The 20,488-nt window shown below is 42.1% G+C and overlaps 1 protein-coding gene across 1 annotated transcript in view; it reads right to left on the bottom strand.

The window, feature by feature from the left end:
- Nucleotides 1–545: 545 nt before the first annotated feature.
- The window catches only part of LOC115800741 (mannosyl-oligosaccharide 1,2-alpha-mannosidase IB-like), a 39,351-nt gene continuing 19,408 nt past the window's right edge, over nt 546–20,488 (bottom strand). Inside the window, exon 3 of the mRNA XM_030758242.1 lies at nt 546–816. Coding sequence (XP_030614102.1) covers nt 546–816 — 271 coding nt within the window. The remainder of the gene's footprint in view (nt 817–20,488) is intronic.

Here is a 20,488-nt window from a genome sequence, read left to right on the forward strand (position 1 = left end):
TACAACTTTTCAGCCCACTTTACTGCAAGACTGCACTTCATGGGATTTAATGGCACTGATTTAGAGATGTTAGCCAAACTACCACAGTAAAATAAGACACACTATCTAAGTGCCATTATATTGTAGGCACCGATTTTGTGCTTAACATGGGAATGTGTGATTAAAAGTTCAAGTGTTTTGCAGAACTACTGTCAAAGAACTGGAAACAAACACTAGCTGTATGTAAAAGCTGAGTCTAATTTGCTATGAATATGAAAACGAGTTCTCTTTCTTCTTGCTGCATTAACATATCCATATCAAAGCAAAAAGGCTTGAAATCATTTTAATCTGAATTTCTAGATCACTGATATGCACTTCATATTTTTGCCTTTCCTGTGTGGGAGGGGAATTTTGCTTTTGCTCTCAATAGGTTTTCACAAACAAACAAACAAAAAAGAAAAGGAAAAAAAATGCCCTGGAGCATCGGGGCCCATCAGTAAGAAGCAGTACAATAACAATCCAATATGAGATCTCATTTAAAATCAAGTCAAATAAAGAAAAGACCGTCACCGTACCTCTCTTATCTTGTCTCGTTTCTCTTTGACGTCGGGCTCCGGTGGCTCGCCGTCGCTGACGCCCACCCCCTTAGGCATGGGGACAGGTGGCAACGGTTTGGGCCCTGCATCCTTCTTTTTCAGGTCCTCCATCACGTTATTCTTCTCTGTCTGAATCTCAGCCTTGAGCTCCTCACGTGACTTTCGCAGCTTCTCTTTTGCCTCCTGCAGCGCTCGCTCGTGGTCTGCGCGGATCTTGTCCCGCAGGCTCTCCTCCTCCTCCCTACAGGAGAGAGGGAGAAGATAAGCTTTAATTCTTTATGCTCTGCTTAGATTCCCATTAAACCTCACAGGTTGGATGCTCGTCTCCCCAGGGAAGTTAGGGGTGTTACTGTAACCATAACTAACACACACACACACACACACACGCGCACACACACACACACGCGCACACATGCACACACAGAGAAAAGTGTGCAAAGAGAGTTCTCCTTTAAATTAATTAAAGATGGGCATTACCAACAAACTCTGACCCTTTAGGAAGTAGATATTTCACTGTGTGATTATCTAAAAACTAAAAATTTTCCAGTCTTTATGTCTTTCTACACTGATATTTAATAAAACTATTTAATTCTTAAGGTCAGCAAGTTGAGAACTCTCTGCAATAAACATCTGCAGGAAACCACACTAAAATTCAGCCACCTCTTACCCAGATCATAAAAAATAAAAAAATAAAACAAACACCAGTTTCTCATGGGGAAACCTAACCCCAACCCCATTAATCTGCAGTTACATCAGCTCCAGGAAATAGGACAGGTGTGGAGGAACAATGAGGAGACTAGCAATGGCAGAATGACAACATCATCTGTGGTTCCACATGACGGTGCAAGCCCTAGGGGTGTTGACACAACTCTACCCCACGAGGATGTGCTTCAGTAATGAAAAGCAAACATAGCGGGGCGCTGAAGCAAAGGTGACAGGAGGCCGATGACACTTCTCTCTTCTTCTGTGGTCACTGAAGTAAGGAAAAGTGGAAAAAATCCTCTTTGAATCCCTCCCTGCCTTCTTGTGGGTTTAAAGAAATATAATTTCAGGAGGGAGCGTTTTGAGATTCCTGTTAACTGAAGATACAAATGAATGACAGGTTCAGCTGGAAATACTGGAAATAATTAACTAATGATCATTACATTTATAGGTAAGAAAAATGCATATTCTCACATCTTCAGGGAATGGGTGCAGTGTAGTGCAGTCAAGATTGGTTCCAGAGCCCGACCAGTGTAGGATTTTTAAGACCAATAGCGATACTGTATGTGATGTAGAAATCCGATATTTCACTATATCGGTCGATATTTTTTTTTCTTTCAAACACACAAAATAAACAGATACCTTTAGATAGCCAGTAAGTAATATCGGCCAATAATATCTGTCTGCTTATGAATCGATTGGGCTCTGTATGCGTTGAATTGCAAAAAGTGTGCTTTACTTTTGAAACAACAATTTTATTTTGGTAAATTCTCACTTAAAAACATTTAATAGGATCCCTTTTTTCCTTGTGCTCCATTATTTGATTATTTTATTACACATGAGCACACAAGACACACACTAAAGACTCATTGTCTAATGTTTTGATCACCCTGATGCACTGCTTTAGTTCTCAGTGCCTTAAGTGCTAAAGTGTGAGATACAGAGAACAATAAATGAGGAATCTTGAAACAACTTGCATCCCATCTCGGTGCAAACACGTGCGGGTGTTTATTAATGACCTTCAGTGTGATAAACACAGGAAATGTGGGAGGAACCGACGACCTGCTGAGATCCATGTGGACTCAGCTGCAGGTCTCCCCAGAGTTGCACAGTTCAACATCTCAGAGATGATGAGAAAAACAACTTGCAGTGTGTGTGTGGGTGTGTGTGTACTTGCCTATCACAGAAACATGACCCTGTGTCTCTGCGTATTACTTACTCTTAATCGTACTCCACAGACAAGAGAATAAAAGAAAATCTTGAGCCTTCAACAGTACTATGTATATGTTTGCTTTCAAATAAAACCAAATAATCCTGCAAAGTGCTGCAGCTATTCTACAACAAGAACTTGACTTACTTTACTGAAAAGTTTGGTGAACACAATGGACTAGCATTATGGGCTTTTAGGGAAAAGAACTCAATATAATTTACAAAAAAAAAAAAAAAGGCTTTGTAGAATGTTTTTAGTGTTTTCAAGACCACCATGTAGACATGTAAACGCCAAAGAAAACAAAAACTCAAACGTTGTTTGTAGAGTGTGCTCATTAAGTCTCATTTATTTATTACCTTGTGATGTTTTAGCATCTAGTTCTCTGTCTAGCTTGTGTGGATTCTTATTTTCCTTTGGCAATTTCAGATCATGACTTAAGTATTTTTCCCTGTGTTCAGGTGTTTTACATGCACGTGTGTACACCCATACTCAGGCTGAGACTAAAATTACAGCTAATCAGGAAAAGCAGCAGCGTGAGGTGTGAGTCAGCCTGCATTAGAGCAGATGTCTTCATTGTATACCTGGTTGATAAGAGCTGACGGTACAACGTGAGCCAGCTTCAAAGAGGAAGCGCTTCCGGACCCATAAGGTCACTAAAATGAAAAATAGTCATATACATGTGACTCAACATACTTATCCACTTAGACCTTCACAAATGTAAGCTTCTGTGGATGAGGGATGACACCAACAATCAGCTCTGTTTGTGTGTGTGTGTCTGTGTGTTTTACTGCAATAACTCAAATCAAGGAACACAGAGCAAATACACACTGGGTAGGGAAGGAGGGAAGTTGTGTGCAGTTTTGACAAATGTCATAAAACATGGTTGTACTACACACAGTCCACTTTTAAAGGTGAATGGTGAGTCAACAACCAAACAGGTTTACGTGAAGGACAAAAACTCACTATCGGGAAGATGTCACTCTGCTTTGCTCCTGTCTGGTGCAAAGAGAAAAATTGGGGAGCCAATATACTGTAGGATGCCAGACTTATGACCCTACTTTTGCATTTACATAGATACCTCTCTGGCTTCTGATCTCCTCTGTACAGGTGGACGGCTAAAAGGGTGGCCTGAAGAAAAAGGAAGAACCACATGAAGAGCTGGAAGGAAATAAACCAAATAATAAAAATATAAATAGCACAACTATCAGGAATGTTCTCACGATGTACTTGTGCATTTAGGTCATTTCAAACCATTACCCACAATAAAAATAAATAAATCACAGTATTTTAAATACCACAGATGTGTGGGACTTCTTCACATGCACATAAAACAGCACACACACGATGTCGCATTCGTTTGCTGAGGAGGCAAATGTCAGCAGTGCTGGCACCAGCAGCCTTATTTCCTCCCCCTGTGCAGAATGCCATGCCTAATGAGAAGCGCAGACAACGGCTGACAGTTTGAATTGTTTTCGATGCTAGGTTTCACTCCACTACAGAGACATCCCCCGTGTTCCCTGTTTCTGGGTCTAAGCTAAATGCCCAAACAGCGTAATCATGAACAGCAGAGCAGATACAGGTTGTTACATATATTTCTGACTCTGCTGCCAGGTGCCAGTAAACACCTGACTGTCAGCGTACTGTACACAAGTGTCCATGACTCACTGCATTGAATGTCAGTATGTATAGCGATCTGTGGACAAGTAAATAACAAGAAGCAGTCAGAGAATGCAAACGTCCACCCAGCCAGCTCACTCTGAGTGCTGTTTACTTTTTAAGGGAATAGGATTATATTTTTACATATTCATTCTGTTTTCTTTGCTCTTTTTAAAAACATACTGTAAGAAGTTTGTAGTGCAGTAAAAACAAGTGCAAAGTGTATGCTTTTGTTATTCGCCCTGCTGGAACACATTTTAATATACTTGACATGATTCTGAGGATCTTTATTTTTTATTTATGTAGATTATTTATGCTCGCTCTCTCTCTCTCTTCATTAAACTTCATTTAAGGACAGAACACAGTTTGGGGTCAATTTGAAAGAAAGGCAGATGCAAACCCATATCCAGGTATCATTTCCTAAATGCTGCCAATACAAACAAAGGCAGCAGAATTTTAAGCAGAGTTTAAAAGATAAGATGTTTTATGAAATTTTGACCTTATTTGGCCTTGAAGAAGAGGTCAAAGGTCAAATGTGACATGATACTTTAAATCTTTGTACAGTATATGTTGACAACACACACCACACTTGTAAGAGTCATAGTTTCTAAGATATATGGATTTTTGTCAATATATAATTAAGTTGACCTATTAGACCTTGATTGATGTAAGCCAAATTTTAATGGATTGTTAACATGACCCCACTCTGCACCCCTACAAAGTTTTATCAGAATTCATTCAAAACTTTTCAAGCTATCGTGTTTACAGACTGAATGACATCCACGTAATGCTACCAAAAACACGACCTCATCGGTGGAGGTAGAAATAGAGTTAAAGAGAAGAACAAATGTCTTAACCCTGTGACTGACTGGTGACCTGTTCAGGGAGTCTCCCATCTCACCTTGTGACGGGTGGATTCAAGTTGATAACCGAAAAAGAGGTTCATCTTTAGCTGCACCCTTTCCCAACCTGCAGTTAGCAGCAGACTGGTTAAACCCTGCCCAGTTCACCAGTTTATCCCAGTGTGTGGGCAGGAGAAGAAAAAAAAAACATGCAAAGGATATGAAGAACAATAACAAGCAAAGAGTGTGAAGTAAAGCGATGAGATAACAGAGACTGTGACAGGAAATAAATGTTTTATACTAATTATCCTTTAAACGGCACAGTGTGGATCCATTTTATAATTCTGTCATGATACTGGATGTATGGCCAGCAGAGACCAAAATAAACAGCTTCCAAGTTATGCAACATCGCCCTGGAAACAACTCATAAATATTCATATTGCAACTCAGCGTGTCTGACTTTAATTGATAGAAAACACGTTTTGAAACAACAACATGGCGTTTACTGTGACTGCAGGTGAACGCATGCATTGTTAAGAATGCTTCAAATGTGCTGCGTTTGCTTTGTAGGGATTTCATGTATGCATTGGACTCGTACAGACTGTAACCTTGTCTGTGTGTCACTATATTATCTGTGATTTGTGTGGGTGTATGCGTGCATGTCTGCTTCCTTTATTTTGAGGTCTTTGATTAGGTCTGTGTTACAGTGCCTACACTAGAGCAGTGACACTGACCCATCAAATGAGAGAAACATGGAGGATATTTCTGACTGCTGAGCTCTGTTTTTTTGTTTTTTTTTGGTAAGTGTAATGCGACTGTGCATTTGCAGAGAATCATTTAAATCATCCTCCCCCCAACACCCCGGGCATTTCTGTCTGTGAAAAGGTAAAAGTAGGTAAAGAGCCTTTGTTAAAGTGGAGCGAGAGCAATAACTTGGCTTTCAATGGTCACCAGGACATAAAAAGTTCAAGGCCTTTCTCAGGATTGTAGTAAAACACCTACGAACATTTTATGTGCACTTTCATTTTTATGCATAAAGTTTATGTATCAAATGGCCAGAAATAAGAAGAAAATGCACATACATCTGCTAAGGAAGGTAACAGACTCACTGGGTACTTTTGAATAGTCAGTTTTGCTTCAGAAGGTTTTGAGTGAAGTGACCTGAAAGCAGCTGCATGGCAGCCATAATCAAAGCTGTTTGAATTCCCTTAATAAGAAGAAAAGGTGCTTCAGTGCTTCTTTTATTGCTTCCTTTAGCAGAGGATACACTGCTCTATACGGTACTTTATGAAAGGAGAGGAGATAATGCCATCCCTCATTTCAGAGTGAAGCACAATCAAACCGTTCATGAAAATCATAAACATAACTGACAAAGTGGTCAAGATCATAAAAATGTTAATTAGAACTGCAATTTCCACTTCATGCCCTTACCTACTGGTTTTTAATTGTTTTTTTAATTTTTAACAACAGCCTGTTAAACACACAGGTTAACTAAGAACATCATGCTGTTGTAATAAAAGAAATTGCTGGTGACATTTCAATTTGGTTCGGAAAAGATCCGATACCAGAAACGGGTAAATCTGTGCATCTGTTGTCTATCTTCTGGACATTGTAGTTTCAACACAGCAGACATCCGGCGTCACTTTGTTACAAGGACTCAGAGCCAAGTGTAGGTGTGGTCAGATTCTCTGTGAACCGCGCTTCTTATTTCATAAGTCCTCATCAATTCTCCTTCACGCCTTTCCTTATGTTTTCCATCCAAGTGGTTAGGAAAATTAGTTATTTTTGGACTTCTCAAATGTACCCAGGGCAGGGCATTTGAGGGAGGGAAATCCTGATACATGTACACAAGACATTTAAAATGTATTTGCCCAAAATACAGTTTAAAAAGGTCTGCTCATCTCTGTGTTACAGGACTGCGAATGTGCAAAGCTGATTTCAGTGCAGCACAATCAAAGTCTCAGCCTCCTACAACCAGTGCATGCAACAAATGCCATGTTAACATTATGGACGAGGTAAGCCCAGAAAAACATGAAGTACACCTTTTGTACTTCTTCACTACAGCAGCAAGTAGATGCCACCTCACAGTGGAATCTGTTGTGACCCTCAAATATGCACTAGCATCAGTGGTTGATGGCTCCATGTGAGCTGGGGCAAAACAACCATCATGTTCGCCATTACCCATACATTTTTATTCAGGATTCTTTCATGCCACATCTCCCTCCTGTAGTGTCTTGGTTTAAGCTGACACCATCTCTAATGGAGTGAAATTCTGCTTCGTGCAAATGTATTCAAACACAGAAAGTCAGCAAACTATCACTGATGCACAAACACCATAAATTACAGAACAGTGCACAACAACACTTCCAGTAAAAACTCATTCTTCCAACACCGACATTAGCCTTCTGCAACCTCGTACCCCTCCCTGTACGTGCCCCTCCTCCTGCCTTCCTCTAAATTTTATCTCACGTCACTCTTTCCTCTTCCTGGGCCATTATCAAGACTCACTGTAGCATCACCAGAGAATCCCTTTGAGTCTCATATAATGTCAAACATGCAATTAAGATCAAATCAACAACTGCCTGACTCAATTACCTTGACAAAAACAAGCATTGGCTGAAGACATTCTGTACCCAAGTGGCCAATGCTGTGCCTCGCCTGTACTTTTACTTATCTACTCATGTTTCTTGCCCCACAGCCTCAAAATATAATTTGTGGGGGGGGCTCCCTGATCAGCTGTTTCACTCATGTCAGCATAATTACTTCCATATATCATCAACCTTCCTGCCTGTCATTGAAAGTTAATCTTCAGTGGCTTCTTGAAATCTGCTGCTCAGCATCCTTTTCCATGGCAACTGCAGAGAAGCAGCAGTGGTCCAACTGCCTGGTGGGGTATCTAGGACAAGGTTGTTTTTTTAAACCAAGGAAAGACAAGGTTCTGGAGAGAGCAGTAGAGATTACATGGCATGTTACCATAGTAACAAACACATATACATGCACACAGACAGGTCACAGACGGCAAAGTCAACTCTTAATTACTTAATTGACTCATTTATTCATAGGAATAAGACTGCTAGGCTTTTAGTGTCTGTGCAGCTGCAGGGGAAACAAATATCAAGACCAGGGTTTATAAGCAGGTCAGGTTTGACCTCATCAGGTGATAAAACAAAGATAATTATCGTGAAATAATGACAGACATATGAAACATGATCAATATGAAGTCGACAGTGCCAGCCTCGCACAGTGCACAACTATGCATGCACAACACTAGACTTTAAAGTCCCACCCAATGTACTGATAATGTAAATTATTCAAGTCATTTGTATTTAATCAATTAAATACCCCCAAAAACGTAACAACTGCTATTTGCTAAAAACAAGGATGACAGAAATTCTGTGACAGATTCATGTAACACTACGAGCAGACAGTTTGACCTCTTTCCCGATGAAACCCGAGCGTGACCTGCTCTGTGTCAGCTCATGTTCAACCTACACTTCATCCCTCTCATGTGAGACTGCAGCACAGATAACTTTGGTTATTGCTGTTCAGAAACTGAAGGCTCCAGCTTCAGTACCAGACATCTCACTACTGAAATACTGAGTTACACTGGATAATATTAGCATCACATAAAGCACACAGAAAATAATTCCAGTTCTGTGTTACTAGGGATTTGAAGACCAAATACTTCTGCTTTCAGTGTCAGAGCTGATAGCAGAACATCATCATGACGAGGGTAAAGAAAGCATTGTAGTGATGTTATAATTGTGTATGCCTGTACAACACCCTTCTTTGTGCACAACTAACAATACAAGACTCAACTTAGGACTCCCTGACTTTCCTATGTGCTCTATGAAAATCTGACATTTGCAGTGATCAGATAATGAAATGATCCTTTTACATTAAAAAAAAAACAAAAAAAAACACAAAACTGTGAAATGAGAACGTGCAATACTATACAAAAAACTTGAACTCCTCATGTCATCACATTTTGCTAGGAAATGGGAAGTAGGTGCAGTCATTTATCGGAGCATGTACATGGAAATACAATATATAAGACAAAAACAGTACAGAGTTTGTACAATTCTACCAAGCTTGAAATGCAATCATCAAAGAATAAAGATGATTGATGATCATCTTCATGATCACCAATCATCTTTATTCTTCAACAGATCCTCTTAGGCACCTTCATTTCTTTAAATAGTCTTCAGGATTAGTTCTCGAGGCTTTTTAAAGAACATTCAATGTTCTTCTTTGGATGTTCCCATTCCCTGTTGATGGGGTACACAGACATCCTGGAAGAGCCCACTCCCATCGGGATAGAAATGTTTCAGAGGACAAAAAGTGATCACTCAGAACTTTGTTTTGACTTGAAGAGACCCCTGCTTCCAAGGGGACGAGTGGACCGAAATCAGTAGTTCATCTTTTTCCCTCCTTTTAATTTGTCACCCATAGCTATGAGATATGCACGTTATTATCAAAGCATGAAAGAAACACTTCTAAAATAGTCTGTATAAAGTTAATAACTGACCAGATTTTATATCCTTCTGCAAAAAGTTAACCTCGTTTTCATGCATCTAGAATTCATGTTGTCCTGTCAAAACGCAGGCCTTACTGAGATACACGGTCTAATGTGCTCCCAGAGGATCACAAAGACACCGGAGCCAAGGCCTCTGATGAATAATTCAAGCCAACAAGCCCCCTCCCTGTCACACAGGTGCTCAGCTCCTTGACAAACCAAAGAAAATCTAAATCAACAGCTGACTGCTGAGAGATCAGAGATTTCAGCTGTTTTCAGTCATTTGCATGAATCTATTGTGTGTGCAGTGGCGGTAGTGCTATCAGCACATATTAAGAGCCTTCAAGTGAGAAATTATGAATAGAAAGTAGTTGTAAGGAGGGCTGTTCTTAAAAATGCTGGGGTGTTAGCTAATTGGTGCCCTCTCCACAGACTAAAATTACACTGAGGGGAAAAATGGCACAATTAAAGTAATAAAGACTGAAGGTTAAAAAGAAATTAATAAGTGTAGAATTGTGTGAACCTGTAAAATCTGTATAGTAACAAAAATCAATTCACGTCCCTCCCAAATGTACAATAACTGTGTTTTTCTGTCTGAAGACATGTACATTTCCCTCCAACCAACTTTCAGGTGAGTCGAACAAATAAGATGAAGGTTCCCTTTTGTATTAACCCACCAAATATCTGCTCTGGATGTGTATGACATGCAGTCTGAATAGAAAAGTGCACCCAATTAGCAGAACCAAGAGCAGTCAGGACTCATGAAGGAATTTCAAATAGTTACCTCAACTTCCTTAAGCCTACATTTACAAATGTGCAAGTAGTTTTCCAAGCTCAGCTTAATCCAAGGGAAATGCCTGACAGCAGGCTAACCGAAACGCTGCCACTGAACACATTATGCTCGGGACAAACCGTAACAGTGGGCAAAGACAAAAATTACCCTTTCCTGTGGGCAAGTCGAGTCAAGAATCTGTTGGTTTTTTCCAGTACAGCGTTTCCACAGTCGGTCTTAGACACACGAGCAGAGAGTGCATGCATCTTGTCAAGCATTACTACACCAGAGGGCCCTCATGGGAACAGTGGCCCTGATTTTCAAATGGTATTTCTACCTCTGAAGACAGCTGTTGGGAGCTTGGTAAGGCAGCTGAATTTTTGTTTCCCTATCACACCCACTTTACACGTCCTGGTTTTTTCCATGACCCACTTGGCTCAAATGGAGGTTGTATATGTAACGGCTGTCCCAAGCTTAATTGTGGGTTTGTAATAGCATCCTCTCCCTCTCTTATTCTTCAAATTCTCTCTCTGCCCTAACAACCATATAACAATAGCTACAATCTCTCAGCGGCAAACATGTGAAAAGCACACACACACACAGAGCGCTTTTTTCCCCTCAAATATATTCAGCTTCTCTTTCTGCTGCTCTTGCTCTTACCCTTATCAACCACCTTTGATTATCCTAGCCTTCTCTCCATCCTCCTCCTTTCCTCCGTTTTCATTTTCCTCCCACTTGTCGAGTGTTGTGTGTATCAATTAGTGTTCAGTTATGTCTGAGCTACGGCAGCTCATCTGCCTGAATACATGTCCTTGCTCTCCTCTCTCTCTCTCTTATTTCTGCATATCTTCTTCACAAATGTGTGCAAACACAATGTATCCATGTTCACGGTATCAGGTGAACACCTGAGCACCCAGGCTCTACCCATGATGACATTCAGCTCTTCTGACCTGCCTCATCTCTATATAAAACACAGGTGCCCATCTCCTGCCTATAGCACATGCGGCGCAGGAAACAAATAATGCATGTGGTTGCAGGAGCCCTGTGAGATACAACTTCAAAGTTCAATCACCAAACCTCTGAAAAGAGCAATTTGTCAACAATAAAATATAAATTGTGTTGCAATACTGTCATTATGTTGTTTACAGTGCACTAAGAAGTAGGAATGATAAAAAAAACTGAGTCAGGATAACCTGTAAGGGAAAATGGGAGCTAAATTCACTTTGTTATTGCTCTGGGCTGTGAGGCAGCTACAGCCGCCACTTTTTCCCCCTGCAACTTCTTCAACAAAATACACTTTGCACAGACAAAAAAGACAAAAAGATGTCTCTAATCTCCGTGCAACTTCAAACCCTTATAAAAATGCTGTGTGTGTGTGTGTGTGTGTGTGTGTGTGTTGGGGGGGTTGTGGGGGCGGCTCAGCTCTTTCATTGCTCCTGATTCTGTCCAAATTTAGGACAACATCAAGGTATTCCAGCAAATCTGCACTGACTCTAAAATCACCTTTAGAGCAGAGATTACATTTCCCATCCCGAGGCGGATCATAAATCCAAGAGCTCTGTTACAGGGCACAGCACATTTATTATCAAGCCAGTACCGCTTTAATACAGCTACTTGAGTTTTGCTGGTTTTGGAGAAGAGGGGCTGAAATCGCATTTTAATTCAGAACGGTTTATTTGAAATTCAAGCCTTTGGAAACCTGAGTGCCAAATCTTAATTTGGCGTCAAGTGATCCCACTTTGATCGCATTGCTGAAAGTGACAGGAACAGGGCTGCAGCTCCAGTGTTTGGCAGAGATGGGCCCTGGTGTGAAGCTTTGTAGTAAGCATGGTCACATTATCTCTGAGGACTAAGACCCCCCCCAAAAAAAAAAAGAATCTCTGTACTGCACTGTCTCTCTCCATTTTCTGATTTCTGGTTTCGTTTCTTTGGTCACTTCACTGGTAACCTGCTGTGCTGCACTCATGCAATTCAATTCTAACAAGTGTCTCTTTTTCCTTTCTTTGTTTTTCAAGAGGACTTGTCACCAGTGCCACACTCCAGAGTGACGATAAATGGGACACAGAGTTAGGCACACTCCACTGGCATTCAGTGGCAACAAAAATAACACTTCATCTCACCTTTTCTTATTTTAATTAACTATTTACAGCACTAGTGTATGATTTTGTCCAACCTTCATTCCAAAGTACTTCCTCCATTTACTTATATGTTATCATGCAACTATAGCAACCAGTGCACCAGTGCAATACCTCAAGAGCTGTATCACTTATTAGGGCTGTTCCCATCAATGGATGTGGGTCAATATCAATCAAAGTTTGTTCTTAAATCAGATTACACATGATACACATCAATAACAATGCGTGAAAGTTGTCACTAGACAAATATCAAGTCGCTATTCAGGCAGCTTGATATTTATAGTAGAGATGCCTCATCCTAAAAAGTAATTTTACTCAGAGCAGTGATTCATTACAGCTTGCTTTATCCTGTTACGCCTTTCAACATCTGCAATTACTTTCAGAAATCTGAAAAGGTCTCCCTCGGTTGCATTGCTTCTGAGCGATCACACAGTGGCTTCAAAGAGCAAATGATACTGCGAGCACACATTTCTACATCTCTTTCACGCACACTGAGAAAAATTATAAGTCAGGAGTTCACATTACAGGTTGTTGCATCACAGCAGTGGAACAAAACCACAAAACCACACTTTTCACGTGCTCAGACCAAAAACAGCTTTCAATTTAATTCTTTGATTAATAGGAGATATTTTATGGGGAGGAAAAAATAGTTCAGAAACTAAACTAAAGTCATCATTTATTTTCAGGAAGGTCACGCACACATGCGTGATTGATGAATGTGATCTTCTGCTGAGTCTAGGGAACAGAGTGCCCAAAGATTACCCCTAATCTATACCCAAGTTAACTAGAATAAACCTCCCTGAAGGTGTATGTCCCTGCCCACTAAGCAAGCTGCAAGTCACATAGTTGTCTGTCTAGACTCATAGTAGACAGTAAGTAATGAAGACTATGTGGGTACACAAGATTAATGTCATGAATTTGGGGGGATTCCTTCAAGGTGATATGCAAGTCATGAAAATGTTAACGACATACAGACTGATAACCAGAAAAAAAAATACAATTAAAGCCGCAAGCGGCGATGAGCGGGCCCTCGCACCCGGCGCGCGTCGACCCCTGGCGCGCTCCAGCCAAGCCGCGCGTCGACCCGTGGCACGCTCCAGCCGAACCGCGCTCGGAGGTTCTCGCAGACGAGAGAGTAGCTGGCTCACCCGGCTGCTGACGGCTCAGCAGGCTTGCCGTACTTCGCGTCGATCGTCTCCCGCTTCCACTAGGTGGCGTCGGTGAGTGCCCACTAATTAATATGTCACAATGCTCTATGTAATGCCTGCAGCCATCAATGAAACTGTAATGACCATAGGATGATGAGTATCAGTGTCCTACTGATTTCCTGTTGCCACTAGGTGGCGTTATGAGTGTGAAACAAAGCTGATAGAGGGGTGTGTCCGGTCTCCCGTACCCTCCCATTAAGCCTGTGAAGTTTGAGGCAGATCGGACAATGTATGTCAGAGATGTAACAATTTGGTGCACTGTGGTATATGAGTAAAATCCCACATTTAGAGGGTTGCTACGGCAACAGCGTTCAATATTCTACAAAACCATGAATATCTTTTGATGGGCTACTTGTGTAGATGATCTGGAGCCATTTTGGTGTGACTGGATGAAAAGCTGTAGTAGAAGATGATTCAAATAGCAGGCCTGAAAAATGTGAAAAATGCTGCAAAAATGACACCTTAATTAGAACATGTCAGGCTTCCTGTTGGATTTCGGCTATCGGTCCAAGAGACTTTTTTGTACGTCTTAGGATGTTACTTCAGCATGCACGATTTCAGGTACACAGACCAAGCACTGCCCTGGGGCTGATGTTTAGAACCTATCTGGGCCTGAAATGGAAAAAAAGTCCAAATTCAGAGGGTTGCTACGGCAACACCGTTCAATATTCTACAAAACCATGAATATCTTTTGATGGGCTACTTGTGTGGATGATCTGGAGCCATTTTGGTCTCACTGGGTCAAATGCCCTAGGAGGAGTTGAGGCAAAAAGGCCTGGAAAAGGCGAAAAATGCTGCAAAAATGACACTTTAAAGTGAACGTGGCTGACTTCCTGTTGTGTTTCGGCTATCGGTCCAAGAGACTTTTTTGTAGATGTTAGCATTTTACATCAGCAGGCACATTTTCAGGTACATAGAGAAAGCACAGCCCAGGGGCTGATGTTTAGAATGTCTGTGAATTTGAAATTGAAAAAAGTCCAAATTCAGAGGGTTGCCATGGCAACACTGTTCAATATTCTACAAAACCCTGAATAACTTTTGATGGGCTACTTGTGTAGATGATCTGGAGGCAATTTGGTGTCAGTGGGTGAAATGCCCTAGGACAAGTTCGTTCAAATAGCAGGCGTGGAAATGGCAAAAATTGACACCTTCAATTGAAGATGGCCGACTTCCTGTAGGGTTTGGGGTATGGGTCCAAGAGACTTTTTTGTACGTGTTAGTATGCTACACGAGCCTGTACATTTTCATACATGTAGATAAAACGTAGCTCCGGGGCTACTCAAAAAACTTGCTATTTTAAGATATTCCGAGCTGCCACTAGGCGGCGCTCTACCGTTTATGGACTTTATGCATATGAGTGTGTTCAGGGCAGCATGCTTATCACACCACTGAAGTTTGAGCCAGATTGGGCAAGTTGGCTTTGAGTTACAGCCATTTTTGTGTTCATGGCGAATCATCAAACTTTGCCGTCCCATAAGGGTCACGGCCTTTTGTCAAAAACTCACAGTTTTGAAAACACAGTAAGTCCAACTTCTTAAGGCTTTCCAGGTGAAATTTGAGATGGTTCTGCTGAACCGCCTTGGAGCTGGACCTCCAAGTGTAAAATATGACATTTCCTGTTCCCACTAGGTGGCGCTGCGACTGATATTAAATATTGTCATATGTATGTGTTCAGGGGGGCACCCTCATCCTACTGGAGAAGTTTGATGCACATTGGATCATGTAGGTATGAATGAGAGGCAATCAAATTTTCATGGCGAATGATCAAAGGTCAAAGGGGCATAAGGACCCCTCCCCCTTGGCAAAAACTCACCATTTTCGAGATTTAGATTCCCCTGGGTGTGTAGGTTAGACAAACCAAATATGAAGATGATAACGTCTAAAACCTCTGAGTTATTAGAGAAAGTGTGAGGGCTGCAAATCGCCAAATTTGCATAATTAATTCAAAATGGCGGACTTCCTGTTGGGTTTAGGGCATGGCTCCAAGAGGATTTTTTGTGCGCCTGGACATGATATACATGTGTATGAAGTTTCATTCATGTACGTGAAACACAGCGGTGGGGCTCCAGTTTAGGGGGCGCTAGCGAGCCATTTGGGCGCGCCCTTGCCCGAGCCCATTAAAATACTTAAATTTTCACCAGGTGTGACGCATGTGCAAAGTTTCATGAGTTTTTGAATATGATAAAGCCCCCAAAAAGCCAATTCATTTGCCTGAATAATAATAATAATAATAATAATTAAAGCCGCAAGCGGCGATGAGCGGGCCCTCGCACCCGGCGCGCGTCGACCCCTGGCGCGCTCCAGCCAAGTCGCGCGTCGACCCGTGGCACGCTCCAGCCGAACCGCGCTCGGAGGTTCTCGCAGACGAGAGAGTAGCTGGCTCACCCGGCTGCTGACGGCTCAGCAGGCTAGCCGTACTTCGCGTCGATCGTCTCCCGCTTCCACTAGGTGGCGTCGGTGAGTGCCCACTAATTAATATGTCACAATGCTCTATGTAATGCCTGCAGCCATCAATGAAACTGTAATGACCATAGGATGATGAGTATCAGTGTCCTACTGATTTCCTGTTGCCACTAGGTGGCGTTATGAGTGTGAAACAAAGCTGATAGAGGGGTGTGTCCGGTCTCCCTTACCCTCCCATTAAGCCTGTGAAGTTTGAGGCAGATCGGACAATGTATGTCAGAGATGTAACAATTTGGTGCACTGTGGTATATGAGTAAAATCCCACATTTAGAGGGTTGCTACGGCAACACCGTTCAATATTCTACAAAACCATGAATATCTTTTGATGGGCTACTTGTGTAGATGATCTGGAGCCATTTTGGTGTGACTGGATGAAAAGCTGTAGTAGAAGATGATTCAAATAGCAGGCCTGAAAAATGTGAAAAATGCTGCAAAAATGACACCTTAATTAGAACATGTCAGGCTTCCTGTTGGATTTCGGCTATCGGTCCAAGAGACTTTTTTGTACGTGTTAGGATGTTACTTCAGCATGCACGATTTCAGGTACACAGACCAAGCACTGCCCTGGGGCTGATGTTTAGAACCTATCTGGGCCTGAAATGGAAAAAAAGTCCAAATTCAGAGGGTTGCTACGGCAACACCGTTCAATATTCTACAAAACCATGAATATCTTTTGATGGGCTACTTGTGTGGATGATCTGGAGCCATTTTGGTCTCACTGGGTCAAATGCCCTAGGAGGAGTTGAGGCAAAAAGGCCTGAAAAAGGCGAAAAATGCTGCAAAAATGACACTTTAAAGTAAACGTGGCTGACTTCCTGTTGGGTTTGGGCTATCGGTCCAAGAGAGTTTTTTGTAGATGTTAGCATCTTACATCAGCAGGCACATTTTCAGGTACATAGAGAAAGCACAGCCCAGGGGCTGATGATTAGAATCTCTGTGAATATGAAATTGAAAAAAGTCCAAATTCAGAGGGTTGCCATGGCAACACCGTTCAATATTCTACAAAACCCTGAATAACTTTTGATGGGCTACTTGTGTAGATGATCTGGAGCCAATTTGGTGTCACTGGGTGAAATGCCCTAGGACAAGTTCGTTCAAATAGCAGGCGTGGAAATCGCAAAAATTGACACATTCAATTGAAGATGGCCGACTTCCTGTAGGGTTTAGGGTATGGGTCCAAGAGACTTTTTTGTACGTCTTAGTATGTTACATGAGCATGTACATTTTCATACATGTAGATAAAACGTAGCTCCGGGGCTACTCAAAAAACTTGCTATTTTAAGATATTCCGAGCTGCCACTAGGCGGCGCTCTAACGTGTATGGACTTTATGCATATGAGTGTGTTCAGGGCAGCATGCTTATCACACCACTGAAGTTTGAGCCAGATTGGGCAAGTTGGCTTTGAGTTACAGCCATTTTTGTGTTCATGGCGAATCATCGAACTTTGCCGTCCCATAAGGGTCACGCCCTTTTGTCAAAAACTCACAGTTTTGAAAACACAGTAAGTCCAACTTCTTAAGGCTTTCCAGGTGAAATTTGAGATGGTTCTGCTAAACCACCTTGGAGCTGGACCTCCAAGTGTAAAATATGACATTTCCTTTTCCCACTAGGTGGCGCTGCGACTGATATTAAATATTGTCATATGTATGTATTCAGGGGGGCACCCTTATCCTACTGGAGAAGTTTGATGCACATTGGATCATGTAGGTATGAATGAGAGGCAATCAAAATTTCATGGCGAATGATCAAAGTTCAAAGGGGCATAAGGACCCCTCCCCCTTGGCAAAAACTCACCATTTTCGAGATTTAGATTCCCCTGGGGGTGTAGGTTACACAAACCAAATATGAAGATGATAACGTATAAAACCTCTGAGTTATTAGAAAAAGTGTGAGGGCTGCAAATCGCCAAATTTGCATAATTAATTCAAAATGGCGGACTTCCTGTTGGGTTTAGGGCATGGCTCCAAGAGGATTTTTTGTGCGCCTGGACATGATATACATGTGTATGAAGTTTCATTCATGTACGTGAAACACAGCGGTGGGGCTCCAGTTTAGGGGGCGCTAGCGAGCCATTTGGGCGCGCCCTTGCCCGAGCCCATTAAAATACTTAAATTTTCACCAGGTGTGACGCATGTGCAAAGTTTCATGAGTTTTTGAATATGATAAAGCCCCCAAAAAGCCAATTCATTTGCCTGAATAATAAAAAAAATTAAAGCCGCAAGCGGCGATGAGCGGGCCCTCGCACCCGGCGCGCGTCGACCCCTGGCGCGCTCCAGCCAAGCCGCGCGTCGACCCGTGGCACGCTCCAGCCGAACCGCGCTCGGAGGTTCTCGCAGACGAGAGAGTAGCTGGCTCACCCGGCTGCTGACGGCTCAGCAGGCTAGCCGTACTTCGCGTCGATCGTCTCCCGCTTCCACTAGGTGGCGTCGGTGAGTGCCCACTAATTAATATGTCACAATGCTCTATGTAATGCCTGCAGCCATCAATGAAACTGTAATGACCATAGGATGATGAGTATCAGTGTCCTACTGATTTCCTGTTGCCACTAGGTGGCGTTATGAGTGTGAAACAAAGCTGATAGAGGGGTGTGTCCAGTCTCCCTTACCCTCCCATTAAGCCTGTGAAGTTTGAGGCAGATCGGACAATGTATGTCAGAGATGTAACAATTTGGTGCACTGTGGTATATGAGTAAAATCCCACATTTAGAGGGTTGCTACGGCAACACCGTTCAATATTCTACAAAACCATGAATATCTTTTGATGGGCTACTTGTGTAGATGATCTGGAGCCATTTTGGTGTGACTGGATGAAAAGCTGTAGTAGAAGATGATTCAAATAGCAGGCCTGAAAAATGTGACAAATGCTGCAAAAATGACACCTTAATTAGAACATGTCAGGCTTCCTGTTGGATTTCGGCTATCGGTCCAAGAGACTTTTTTGTACGTCTTAGGATGTTACTTCAGCATGCACGATTTCAGGTACACAGACCAAGCACTGCCCTGGGGCTGATGTTTAGAACCTATCTGGGCCTGAAATGGGAAAAAAGTCCAAATTCAGAGGGTTGCTACGGCAACACCGTTCAATATTCTACAAAACCATGAATATCTTTTGATGGGCTACTTGTGTGGATGATCTGGAGCCATTTTGGTCTCACTGGGTCAAATGCCCTAGGAGGAGTTGAGGCAAAAAGGCCTGAAAAAGGCGAAAAATGCTGCAAAAATGACACTTTAAAGTGAACGTGGCTGACTTCCTGTTGTGTTTCGGCTATCGGTCCAAGAGACTTTTTTGTAGATGTTAGCATTTTACATCAGCAGGCACATTTTCAGGTACATAGAGAAAGCACAGCCCAGGGGCTGATGTTTAGAATCTCTGTGAATTTGAAATTGAAAAAAGTCCAAATTCAGAGGGTTGCCATGGCAACACCGTTCAATATTCTACAAAACCCTGAATAACTTTTGATGGGCTACTTGTGTAGATGATCTGGAGCCAATTTGGTGTCACTGGGTGAAATGCCCTAGGACAAGTTCGTTCAAATAGCAGGCGTGGAAATCGCAAAAATTGACACCTTCAATTGAAGAAGGCCGACTTCCTGTAGGGTTTGGGGTATGGGTCCAAGAGACTTTTTTGTACGTGTTAGTATGTTACACGAGCATGTACATTTTCATACATGTAGATAAAACGTAGCTCCGGGGCTACTCAAAAAACTTGCTATTTTAAGATATTCCGAGCTGCCACTAGGCGGCGCTCTAACGTTTATGGACTTTATGCATATGAGTGTGTTCAGGGCAGCATGCTTATCACACCACTGAAGTTTGAGCCAGATTGGGCAAGTTGGCTTTGAGTTACAGCCATTTTTGTGTTCATGGCGAATCATCGAACTTTGCCGTCCCATAAGGGTCACGCCCTTTTGTCAAAAAGTCACAGTTTTGAAAACACAGTAAGTCCAACTTCTTAAGGCTTTCCAGGTGAAATTTGAGATGGTTCTGCTAAACCACCTTGGAGCTTGACCTCCAAGTGTAAAATATGACATTTCCTGTTCCCACTAGGTGGCGCTGCGACTGATATTAAATATTGTCATATGTATGTGTTCAGGGGGGCACCCTCATCCTACTGGAGAAGTTTGATGCACATGGGATCATGTAGGTATGAATGAGAGGCAATCAAAATTTCATGGCGAATGATCAAAGTTCAAAGGGGCATAAGGACCCCTCCCCCTTGGCAAAAACTCACCATTTTCGAGATTTAGATTCCCCTGGGGGTGTAGGTTAGACAAACCAAATATGAAGATGATAACGTCTAAAACCTCTGAGTTATTAGAAAAAGTGTGAGGGCTGCAAATCGCCAAATTTGCATAATTAATTCAAAATAGCGGACTTCCTGTTGGGTTTAGGGCATGGCTCCAAGAGGA

Source organism: Archocentrus centrarchus, chromosome 21, assembly GCF_007364275.1.
Source record: "Archocentrus centrarchus isolate MPI-CPG fArcCen1 chromosome 21, fArcCen1, whole genome shotgun sequence".
Classification (NCBI taxonomy): Eukaryota; Metazoa; Chordata; class Actinopteri; order Cichliformes; family Cichlidae; genus Archocentrus; species Archocentrus centrarchus.